At 31.2% G+C, this 12,593-nt stretch overlaps 1 protein-coding gene across 1 annotated transcript in view; it reads right to left on the bottom strand.

The window, feature by feature from the left end:
* The window catches only part of ROBO2 (roundabout guidance receptor 2), a 788,084-nt gene that overhangs the window by 59,317 nt on the left and 716,174 nt on the right, over nucleotides 1-12,593 (bottom strand). The window contains 3 exon segments of the mRNA XM_043994477.1: nucleotides 2,747-2,748; nucleotides 3,209-3,336; nucleotides 4,493-4,535. Coding sequence (XP_043850412.1) covers nucleotides 2,747-2,748; nucleotides 3,209-3,336; nucleotides 4,493-4,535 — 173 coding nt within the window.

The raw sequence follows: 12,593 nt of genomic DNA, 5'->3' as shown, positions 1-12,593 counted from the left end.
CAATTTTCTGACCTGGGTCAGTTTGCCACTAGTTTTAGGTAGTTTGGTGGCCCCTTGTTTCTGGTGTCCTCACCATATTGTTCCAAACTTAGTGAAGATATGAGATGAGCATTAGTCCTAATACAGTACACAGCTCCTATACTCAAGTATTGCACCAACCTCTGTGTCCTCATGGAACTACAGAACTACCATCAGAGATACATGAGCCATGTCATCTCCTCTTTTTTGCAGGGTTGTACCATGATATCTACCAAGCTGAGATGGGACCAATAAAATATTTTATTTTTATAGTCTGGTACTAATGATTTTAATCAGGGTTTTATATTAGATTAAGAAGGTACTACCATTAAATAAAATATATAATATTCTTCTCAATGTGGTAAGAGGTAGTAAAATGGTAGTGGTTAGAAAGCAAGTCTCAAACCCATGACAAAATGGGTTCAAATACCACCTCTGAGAGATACAGATTGTGTGATCCTGAGTAACTTCCTTAACTTTTGAGTCATCTAGGTAACTCTAAATCTGTAAGTTGCTGATTTCCTTATAATAATGAAAGCATAGGTCTAGTCCCTACCCCTATTATTTTTGAAGAAAAATAATTTAAATTTTTACCAATGATATATTTAAGCAAACAATAAGATTAAAAATAACAAAATCCAAATAAAGCAAAAATATCATTTTTGTAAGCATTGTAATTCCTCTCTTAGCATTGGATCTCTAGTGATATTTTACAGGGAATAAACATACCATAATATAACATAGTAATCTAATTTTAGCATATTGAAACATAATTTATATTTTATCTATAGTACTAATCAATAAGCATTTATTAAGAAACTGCTATTTTTCAGATCCTATGCTAGATGTTGGGGATTTAAATGCTAAATCCTTTTCCCCAAGAAACTCCTTTCTACTTGAAGAAGCAATATCTATATCTATATCTATATCTATATCTATATCTATATCTATATCTATATCTATATCCATATCTATATCTATTTCTATTTCTATCATCTCTATCTCTATCTCTATCTCTATCTCTATCTCTATCTCTATCATCTCTATCTATATCTCTCTCATTCTATCCATATCCATATGTGTATATATGCATACCACATGCATATGTGATAAATAGGAGATTTTTTTGGGAGGGGAGGTACTATCAAGTAGGGAGATTAGAATCAGTTAGAAATGTACATGTGCACCATAGAATCATTTTCATAAAGCAAAATTTGGGCTGATTTATACTTCTCTGGTCCAAATTGTTCGTTCTTTACTTCTCTTCCTATTTATTGCACTGGCATTCCAGTTCAATGAACAAATGAAATTCAAGACAACATAATTTATGAAGTCATGCACATAAGTCCTATCACTGTTCCCCCCAGTGAATAATCTGTGGGGATTGGTTGTCCTTCACTGCTGGGTTGCTGATGAGTACTAGCTATAAAGCTGGGAACCCCCTTTTTCTACCTAAGTGACAGGATACTTCCAGTTCAAAATAAAACACTAAACAAGTAGTGTGTATTTATTACTCAAATTTTTAGCCAAAACACAAGGGAGGAATTAGTTAAGCTCTTTTCTTCAAACTGTGTGCAATTTTTGTTCTCCAGTGCTGGTAAGGGGTTAAATAGGATGTCAGTTAATCTTGTTTTCTTGCTGACAAACTGATAGAATTATCTTCCATTTCCTTCTATCATATTAGTTCACAGATTCATATTTATGAGGAGGAAGAAGTACAAGTAGGGCAATGCATGTTGAGTTGGCTTCTTGTAAGTGTCAGTTGGTACAAATAACTAAGAATTAGAGAATTCTGAGTTACTCTTTTGACACATTGGATGGGTTCTAGAGAGAGTTGAGAAAGCTAGGACTCATGACTGTTGATTTATATGTACTTGTATTGGTCAATTCCTCGCACAGAGCCTTGTACATGGTTTTCACTTAATAAATAATTACTGACTTGACCATTTAACCAATCTTTAATAGCCAATTGGGCTACAAGTTTTTAAAAAGGGTTCAAGAGAGGCAGCAAAAATATTTTCAATTGTGATTATTATTAATAAAATTCTTTGCAATAGTAAAAAATACTTGATAAAAATGTAAAAAAAATTTCAAGAGAGTTTGTCAGTACTTTAATTAAATAGGGTCATTCTGAGTGTTTATACATACTACCATAAATTGTGAATATATTTTTTTCTATCTTCAGGCATTGTCACTAAGTGAACTTCAAGCACTATGTAACTGTGAGTTATTCTTATTGTTTATGAGGATGGTGATGAAATTATAGTTTAATACAAAGATAGCTAACATAAAAATTGGAATATTTCAGTTATCTATGGAGAGTTTCTTTCTTCCATAAGTAAGTTTTGCCCTATAAAAGTGTGAAGGACATTCTAATATGATGTTGGTAGAACCTGAGGAATAGGAGACAGTGTCACTAAGGTATTTCTGTCATGAATAGATGGAACAGCCTTGTATTCAGTTGGAGAAGGTTGAGAGGTCAGTCAATTAGTCGACTAGCATTTATTAAGTGCCCACCATACATAAGGCACCATGCTAATACAGGGAATATAAAGAAAGGCAAAATATATTTCCTGTTCTTTGGGATATTATAGTCTAATGAGTCACAGCCTCATTTTTTCTGAGTAAAGGGAAAGAAGAAATTTCCTGCCAATGCCCTATGGGCAATAAATACACATTTTAAAAGTCATAAATAATAATGTCGATGATAATAATACTAATACAAAACATCTACAAAGCTCCTACTATGTGTGCTATGCTGTGTGTTTTAGAAATATTAAGTCATCTGATCTCCACAACTAAATCTGGCAAATAGCTGCTATTATTATTCCCATTTTACAGATGAGGAAACTAAAGCAAACAGGCTTCAAGTAACTTGTCTAAGGTCACATAGCTATTAAAGGTGTGAGGTAGGATTTAAACTTATCTTGACTCCAGGCCCAGAGCTCTTTGACTGTACCACCTCACTATTTCATAACCTCCTAGGTGATTTCTATCTTAAAAATTTCTGATGGTGAAGGTAGTAATGACATTAATTAAGTTGATACACAACATTCTATATATAGTATTGTGAGAACATTATTATTAGCTAAAGAATATTTCTTGATAATGGTAAAATATTTTTAGAAAAATGCTTGGACAAACACAATTTAAAAGAAAAGAGAATTAAAATTTGAAAAACATAGTTTACCTCCACGACCAAAATTTCCAATGTCATTTTGTCCACTACTGCTATTGTTCACAGGCAAACTTGTAGCTGGCCAGGAGTCTGCAAGCCAAGGATAACTGGGGTCACTGGCATCTAGTAACCCTGGTCGGCTGAAATGGGACAGAGAAAAAAAAACAACTAAAGTTCAATATGCAATTCAAAATTTGAACATTAACTGAAAAGATATTTTATTACCTTTTTCCCATATTAAGAAATGTTAAAACAGTTAACATTTTATTTTTTTCAAATTAAAATTGTTTAAATTTTCAGAAATTAAAGATCTTAAGTAGTTCATTAGGATGTTTTTAAACTGTAAAATACCAGATGAAATACCAAAATACAAAGCTGCAAAATACCAAAATAAAGGTGCTGATATTTTTAGATGGACAAATATAATGACTTCAAAACACCTATTCCAAAATTTGAGGATATAGTTATGAGGCAGCTTATTCTTTTAATAAAGTTAACAATGGAAACCCTATCTTTAATTTAAAAATAGAACCCTGATTGTTTTCCAATTTACTAGAATACTTCCAAAGAAATAGCTGCATCCATAATTGTTGTACTCCCCCCCCCCCCCGATAGACCACTTCTGGCAAAATCCCTAAGAGAAACATGTGTTTTCTATGGAAACGGCAATAAGATGATCCAACACTTTTTTTGGCTACATTCACTGTCTCTCATTAAGCCTAATCTCTTTTGCTAAAATATTGATTAAATGGAAGATTGGAAGTTATTACCAGAGACTAATTACAATCTCCATATGGAAAAAGAGAAAATAGATGGGAATATAAGTGTTTATACGGTTTTAATCAATTTTAATTGAGTAACCAAAGTTGTGGATCTAGGCCTATCAATCTATACCTATTCTTCATCCATGAATCATTTATTTTGTGATCAATCATTGTAATTGGTCACTCACAGCAAGTTAGTGAGAGCCAATAAGGAGTCTTAAACAACAGCAACTTCATTTGATAATGTCTAATTAATGCAATAAACATCCTGCTAACAAATGAACACATTCCTTGTGATATTTACTACTAATTTCTTCATGGGCATCTGGGAGATATGAAACATCTGGACTTGATTCCTCTAAAGTGCACAGCAGATAAAGCATTAAACCTTGTGGTAAGTCATTAATTCCTTCTAGATTTCTCAGGCTTATAAGTGGTCATTTATTACAATAATAGCTTTGTTTGTATAGAGTTTCTCGTTCCTGATTATAAAAAAAATAATAGAATAAAAACAAAAAGATTTTTAGCATACCTTCCATTGCTCATTAGTCCCGCATCACCTCTTTGAAAAGTGACTGTTAAAAAAGGAAATCATAATAAAAATTACTATCAGTAACAGTACATTTTGAGCCCTTGCTTTAAAGTTTCTGGAAGCTTTAACAAAATGTAATCAACATAATTAAATATAGAGTAATAAATAAGACTATGACTAAGGTCCTTAATTGCTCCAATTGTAAGTCATTTCAATATATATAAAATATTATCTTAAAATATATCTATTAACAAAATAATATAGTCAATAATATAATATGTCCCTTCAGGCATAGATACATTTTAGCCAAAGAGTTTAAATTAATTTAAATGGTAAAAATGTCAAAATTACATTTATATATATATATATAATATTGCTGTGCTATTAAAATAGAAAATAAGAAAATAACAGGATACCTTATATCATATCATGATAAGTAATAATGGTGAAAAAAATAATGCAACATAGTCAAATGCAACAGGGAATTGCAAAATAAACATTTCAAATTGGTGATGAAAAAAGTTAACTACTATATTGTCTCATCATCAAGATTATTGTTGAAGAAGTTTAGAATTAAGATTTCATCAGTTTTAAGGAACTCTGAGTATGATAACCCCATTGCTGTGTGGATTAACAACCAGAGAGTTGACTGGAAAACTTAATGGCTAAATTATATAACTAATCTGTGTCAGGTCAGGATTTGAAGTCCAATTTTTTCTGACTCCTAGGGCTAGTCCTTTATCTACTAGACCACACTCAATATTGGCCAACCAGAAATATTCAAAATCACAAGGAAGTACTCTCTCTTTTTTGTCGTTTGTCTGAAGATTTTGTTGATACCAACTTAAATTTAACACTTTCAAAAGGAGATGTGTACGTTCTGAAATGTGATTACTTTGTTCGACAAAGTTTATTAACCATTGTGAATTGTAGACCAAATTTCAACAACATTTAGCTGCCATGGAATATAAGTCCTTCTTTCTAATTATGATCATTTAGAAAAATAAAGCATCATGAAAGAAAATTCATGTCACTTATAGCTATGGAAACCATTTAGGTTAATGGATAAATTAGCGGAATACAAGCCATTAGTAAATAAGTGATTTTCACATTTGGGTACAAAAATAAACACTTCAGTGTTTAAAACAGAGATCATACAGAGAGAAAAATGGTCATTCCAGAGGTAGAAGAACTGCCATTTCACATATGTGAAACTACATATCAATCCTTTCTTAAACAGTAATGTGAGATCAAAATAATTAACATGTAAATATTTATTAATGTTCAGAAATGTTACAGATGAATAAATCTTTTACTAAATGGAATAATTTTCAATGAATGGAAGATTTTATCTACTTAAAGGATCCATACCTTTTGTAACCAAATAATCTTTTTCTTATTAGAGTGGAAATACTGTTTACCAACTTTTAGTTGCTAGAATCACAAGTTAATTTTTTAAATGTTTCAATTTTTCATATTTAGTTCTTTTATTTGTATCATCAATGTCTGGCCCATAGTACTCATTTAAACGAATTTTGGCTGATTATTGTTTTATCTTCAAAATAGCTATCATATCTTTTGACAACGAGGCTAGGCAATACAAGGACAAAAAGACCTGCTAAAGCCATATAAAACAATAATATTAATGTATCAAGCAGGTCTACAGAAAACATGTTTTGTTAATATTTCAAATATTGCTACTGTATCAATTTTCAGGTAGCTTGAGGACTTACTATAAAACAATACTATTAAAATCAACTCTAACAGACCACTGATGACCTACTTGCTGGAGAATATGCAGCCCTTCATTTCCTTTTTGACTCTAATTGAATTTGCTTCAGAATCAGAGGCAACAGTATGGTTGGATCACATATCATTGTGCTCTAATAATTGTCTTTAAAAAAGAATTAATTTGCAAAAATTGAGCAGTGAAGAAATTAAACCTCCAGCTAGGAAAAAAACATAAAATGGTGAAATCTTTTATAGTTTAGTTTCTATCTGATACATACTTTCTAGTTATATTACTTTTAATGTAATACTAAGTAATGATTTCACTCTGATAAAAGTGAATAAGTTAATGCTTGGGTATGATATGTGGATATGTGGATAGATGTTGACCAACTATGTCCGAAAACATGGTGTTAGTAAATATCTGAGTAGAAGCTAAGCAACTCCCACTAATTTGGATACTCTTCCCTGCCCCGCCCCCTTACCAAACACACTGTCACTGTCAAAGCAACAAATGGTACAAATGGTACTTCAGTAAAGAAGTAAAAATGGACTAGAACCACAAATGGCTGTTAATTATTTGTATTTACATTTCAAAAACTAAAAAAAAACAGTTAAGTTCTGTATAAAATTAATCTTTTCTATTTGTGGTGACTAAGAATATAAAACTTTAGTTGTTATACAAAAGATAGAAAAATTGCTACCATTCCTTTTTTCAAATGCTTTCCACTTGGAAGGATCTGACAGCCTGTTTTTCTGTCATAGTTTCAAGACTACCTTTGCCTATGTAATAATGTCCATCAGAGAATGGCTAAATGGAGAGAAAGTTCATTATCAAGTTGGCAAGAGGTGATGCATTTTTTGACTATATAATTCATTAAGACAGACTGTTAAGGTGTATGGAGGAAAAGGATCTGCATATGTTGAGGGAGTATGTGGACAGATAAAATAATGGATTTTTGTATGTTTGTGGGGGGTGGGAGGCTTGGCTGGGTATGTGGCTGTGTAATACAACTCCCCATTCCCACAACTATATCAACCATATATTTTTTTAAAGAAGACTTCTACATTCACTTGTAGGGTAAAAACACTTTAATCCAATCTTCTGTGCTTGTTTTCTGTTTTCACTAAAAGGGTTAGAGCTAGGAACAGGTTGTAGACTGAACCTCACTGATAGACTTTAAAGAACCTAATGTTGATTTAATATTAAGTGCTTTCATTCTACACATAACCATTTAAAGTGGAAGGAAACAATATGGCACACCTTTGGACAATCTTGCCTAGAGTAAACTGAATCATACTCATACCTGCTTGTACATCTGAGAACCAAACAAGGAGGGAGAAGGGAATGATCCTGATCATCTTGTAGCCACTATGAATTTAATACAGGTACTCTTGGAATAACCAATAACTATTTATGGTATCCTTTTACATGAAAGAGTCCTAAAATATTAGTATTTTTCCCTAATGAAATTAGTTTCTGTTTATATATATATATATATATATATATATATATATGTGTGTGTGTGTGTGTATTTATTTTGGCCTTTTTAGTGGTGTATAATTTGTAAATCCCCAATAGAATGCAAGTTCTTTGAGGGTAGGAATTGTTTTAGTTTAATATTGTCAGGAATACCCATGCATTCTGATGTATCTGATAGGCATTTAATATACATCTGTTTAACTGGAATGAAGAAAGGTGAATTTTAGAGGTGAATCTCTTAATAACTTGAGAGAAAAAAAGCTCAAAAAATACCAAATGATGAGACTACATAGAATCCCATAGTTATCATAATCTAAAATATTTTAAATGCCCTAAATATGAGGAAGTCACTGCATTTTTTCAGGGGCATTTAAGTCAAAGAGCTTTTGCAAGTTATATTATACATGAAGTACCCACTCTATTATCTGACAGGGTTAATCCTAATCACATGCCAACTAGAACTGGAAAAACACAAATATATAGTAAATTGACATTTGAGGCCAGGAAGCTCTCTGTGCCTATCTCTAGTAAACCACATTTTTCTACCACAAATGAAAACTTTAATGTTGCCAGCCAGTCCTTTTTCCTTTTTCTGATAAGCTGTTTCTCAAATATGAATGTAGATTAATCCTCTTTTAATAAGCATTAACTCAGACTAGATAATCAGTGTACAAAAATTCCATCAAATCTTCTGGCTACATTTGGACCATTCTGTCAAATAATTTATACTTCAGCAGTTTTAAGACCTGTGCATGAAAATGTTAGAATTTTATAATTTCCTTTCTAATTTAAATTTGTTTATATTGACTCAGTTACACAAAATCCATAAACCCTAAGGGTAATATATACTAAGTAAACTTTTACTTGTTCACAGATGGAAATATAATTATTTTCAACATTCAGTTGATAGAATATTAACATCAGAATCCACATGAAAGATACATGTATTCAAGTATCTCCTCTCCTTCATTCATTATGCTACATTTATCTATTCAACATGTTTTTTTTTAATTTATTGTATGTAACAAAATTTTCTACTTTGTTTCAAAAAGTTACCTCATTATTTTTAATCTCTCCTCATAGTTCGCTTAGTAAGGTAAGTATTAATTTCTGTGCAAGTCAGGAACCTAATATGAAGAACTTGAATTTTCAATAAAAAGAACAACAAAACCCCATCCCCTAGTGGTCCTGGAAAAATGGAAAGACTCCCCGTATTCTATGGGAAGGCAGTGATACCTGTTTTGTTCGAGCTCCCCTTCTCTGTGCCACATGCAAACCTGCCGTGCATATTTGTATCTGAGGAATTTGAGTAGAAGGTGAACATGAAAAAACAGGATGTTAGTGTATTATGCAGCCTTCAGGTAATCTCTTATCTTTGGGTGGTTAAAAAGTATGACATTTTTGGGCCAAATTCTCCTCTCAGGTCATTAATTTGCATAATCATGCACATGAAACTTGATAGTTGCCTATGTACCAAAGTTTTAATCAGCTATCATTCTGCCATCTGTGTTACACATATGTGTAAATTTAAATTCTCACATATTTAAAAGGGAAATCTCAAAATTGAATAAAAAGCTTTTAAATTTTTATTCAAGTGGAGACTAAAGCAGCATAATTCCTATTAAATGTAGCACAGTTTTAACTAGCTGTCATTCCACCATATGTGTGCACTTGTATGTATCTTTTAATATATCTGATGGCTAAAATGAAAATCTTGAAATTGAATGATGGCTTTTTAGTTTTCGTTCAAATGCAATTAAAAACAATTTAATTATTGTTAAATGTAGTTATGGATGGGAGGTTAAGTAAGGAACTACCAAAGTCCAGGATTTTAAATGGGTGTTTATTAGGAAGGTAGTGACCCCAAATATATTTCCCTTCTGATCCTATAAGTGGGAGACAAAAAGGAGAAATAGAGCTGGGTTTTCTGAAGACCAAATAAACCTGCTTCATATATTTCCTTATGTAAAACACTGTTCATCATCATTTATTAAATAACAGACAAAATTATAAGCCTTCACTTAAGTATATAGTGTGGAATATTTTAAAGTAATGCTAATAAAAATGTTAAACTAAACCATATAGAAGAAACTGATTTACCAAATCAAGCTGTGAATTCAAAGCTTAAAAAAATAATTTATTTCTTAAATTAATTATTGTGCTGATCCCATAGTAAAGTTCTTTTTCATCATTAAAATATATAATGAGTATGGCAGTAAGATTATCCATAAATATACACACATTTATAAAAGATCAAAAACTTTACATTTTTATTTAAGAAGGGTAATATAAAAATCTCTCCATCATACACACTATGCAGAAATGAAAATGCCTACCTAGTTACAGCCTTTCTAATATTTGGAAGGATTGTACATGTTATTGATTTTGCTTTTAACTTCCAAGGTACTTTTTTACTTAAGAAAATAGCTAAAAATAGGAAATAATAACAAAAAACATTAACAATTCTGATTTTCCATTAAGTATTTGTTGCATATCACAAAAGATAAATCAGTGTCCCTAAGATGTATAAAAACATCAAAGTAAGAGGAACTGTCATCAGAGTAACACTATATTTAGGACATCTGGAAAAACTTTTGTTCCTTTAAAATATATATTATCTAATTTGCATAATAGAAGAAATATGAAAATGTATGTAAAGATAAGATGAATATTTTGTGGAGATCCATTGTGGGATAAAGCTCAAGATCAAAAAGGGATAAAGATTCCTATATTCAGTAAATGGTTGTGAGGAGGTGTAAATGTCTTAAGGCAAATTTGAGTTCTTATAAGTAATATGTAAAACTATTTGGAGAAGGATTAGGAGAAGAGGAAATGAATTACTAATGAAGCATGATTTTTTTTTTGGTGGGAAGACTTTTGCCTATTAGGGCTTTAGTTCTGAAATATTGGAAGAAGTGTTGGAAAGTTATTGATCAAAGAAGTTCCTCTTAATTTGGAATTCCAATTTCTAGAATATTTTAATCCTGTATCTAGACATAATATTTTTATGATAGAAAAAGATTCACAACTATATCCAAGTTCACTCAAGAGATTATCACAAGAGAGGAATTTGACCTTTTTTAAAGACAAAAAAAAATCTCCCTAAACCAAGGCAAAATAAAACAAATAAACCACCACCACCACAAAAAACTACCATATTTGCTGTAGTTTTTAGCTTACCAAAAGTATTGGCCTAATAACTGTCAAACTATTTTGATTGAAAGGATTAGAGTGAATGAATGAATCAACAGATGAATAATATGCCAGGTAAGGTGATGCATCTAAAAATGGCACATTTAAATTTTTCCTTAAATAATTGGTGTATGTCTCATTATTATTATTATCAATGAAGATGAGTGAAACTAAGTCTTCCTCAATTTAGTGTTTCTTATTATTAAGAAATTTATAGGAATATAAAGTCATATAGGTGAAATGGAATATGACTGAAGAAACACATGGACTTATGGACAGTACCTGCAGGGGTGAAGGTGAAGGACTGAACTGCAAAACAAGAAGGCAAACATCATGAGTTACAGATTGTGTCACCAATCACTAACTTCTGGGCAATCTTTTCTCTAAGGATCCCCCATTTATGATGAGTTACTATAACCAATTTAAACAACTGAGCTTTATAAGCTAGCCAGTCAGTATCCAGTAAGAAACAGAAATGGCAGAATGATGATTAGTTACATTTTTATGGTGTATGCCTTTAAATGTATGTAGTATGATACTTATTTTAAATGTCAGAAGAAATTTAAACAGAATAACTACAACCTTTCTTTTGCTAAATACTTGCTTTTTACAAAAGGATATTTGCAATATTATATTCTACTTATTTTGTTAAAAATAGTTAGGTGTTGCCAGCTGTATAATAAAGAATCCATTCAACAATGGACCTATTCCTTGGATTTTAATGAATATTAGGTCCTACTTAGGAAAATGGGCTCTGCCACTTTACTCACAGATAATAAAATGTCTTACTAACTTAATAAAACATTTTGCCTGTACCACCAAAAGTTAGAACTAACAAGAGATATGGTGGAAAGTCCTGGAATGAAGTCTAGCATTCATGAGTTCTATTAATAACTCTATTGATTTCTAGGTAACTTTGAACACATTTATCTTCAAAGTTATATTTAGTTTAAAAATTCTATGACTTTTATGAATTAACTTTAAGTCAAATGCTATTATTACATGTGACCAAATATTTAATCTGTCCTATGGAAGTTTATATTAATATATATGCATTTAATTAAATTTTTCTTCTTCATATATTTTTAGTGATTATTATATTCTTAGGGTCTTACAGAAAATAAATCAGTGGACATTTTAGTAAAATTGTTAATGAGCATGATTATCTAATAACAGCACGTTATCAAAAGGATTTATCCCTTGGTACATTTTCCCTCTATTTTTCAGCATCCATTTGAACTCCTTCAAATCCCCCACCCTCCTTTTTTTTGTTTAAAGGGAAAGTATTTCTTCAACTAGATAGTTTGGGGGCAATTTGGATTTGATTCCTATTCTCAAATAGAAAATGTTTCCATTATTTGTATAAATATTGAAAACTTATTTTAAAGAGAGAACAGATGTGTTTCAGAAATGCTCTTTCAAATGTGGCTCTCTGAGCAAGCGCTCAGGAACATGTAAAGGCATTGTTGCCATTATTGTGGTTCTTGCACAGAACAAATGAATTGGAGAAATAGCTAAGCTTTCTGTGGTGATGTTTATGATCTGTTTCCAATTTGAACAAAGACATATTTTCATGATAATGATTTGATGTGTTTTGAGTAATGTAGTAGAGCACTATCTGAAGGTACATTTCCAACAACATACTTTTAGAACAGACAAACCAAGACTATTAATTAGTTTTATTGCTAAATAATTCTC

The sequence above is a fragment of the Dromiciops gliroides genome, chromosome 3 (assembly GCF_019393635.1).
Source record: "Dromiciops gliroides isolate mDroGli1 chromosome 3, mDroGli1.pri, whole genome shotgun sequence".
Classification (NCBI taxonomy): domain Eukaryota; kingdom Metazoa; phylum Chordata; class Mammalia; order Microbiotheria; family Microbiotheriidae; genus Dromiciops; species Dromiciops gliroides.
Note: the sequence above shows the minus strand (reverse complement) of the source record. Positions and strands in the feature narration are given on the sequence as shown.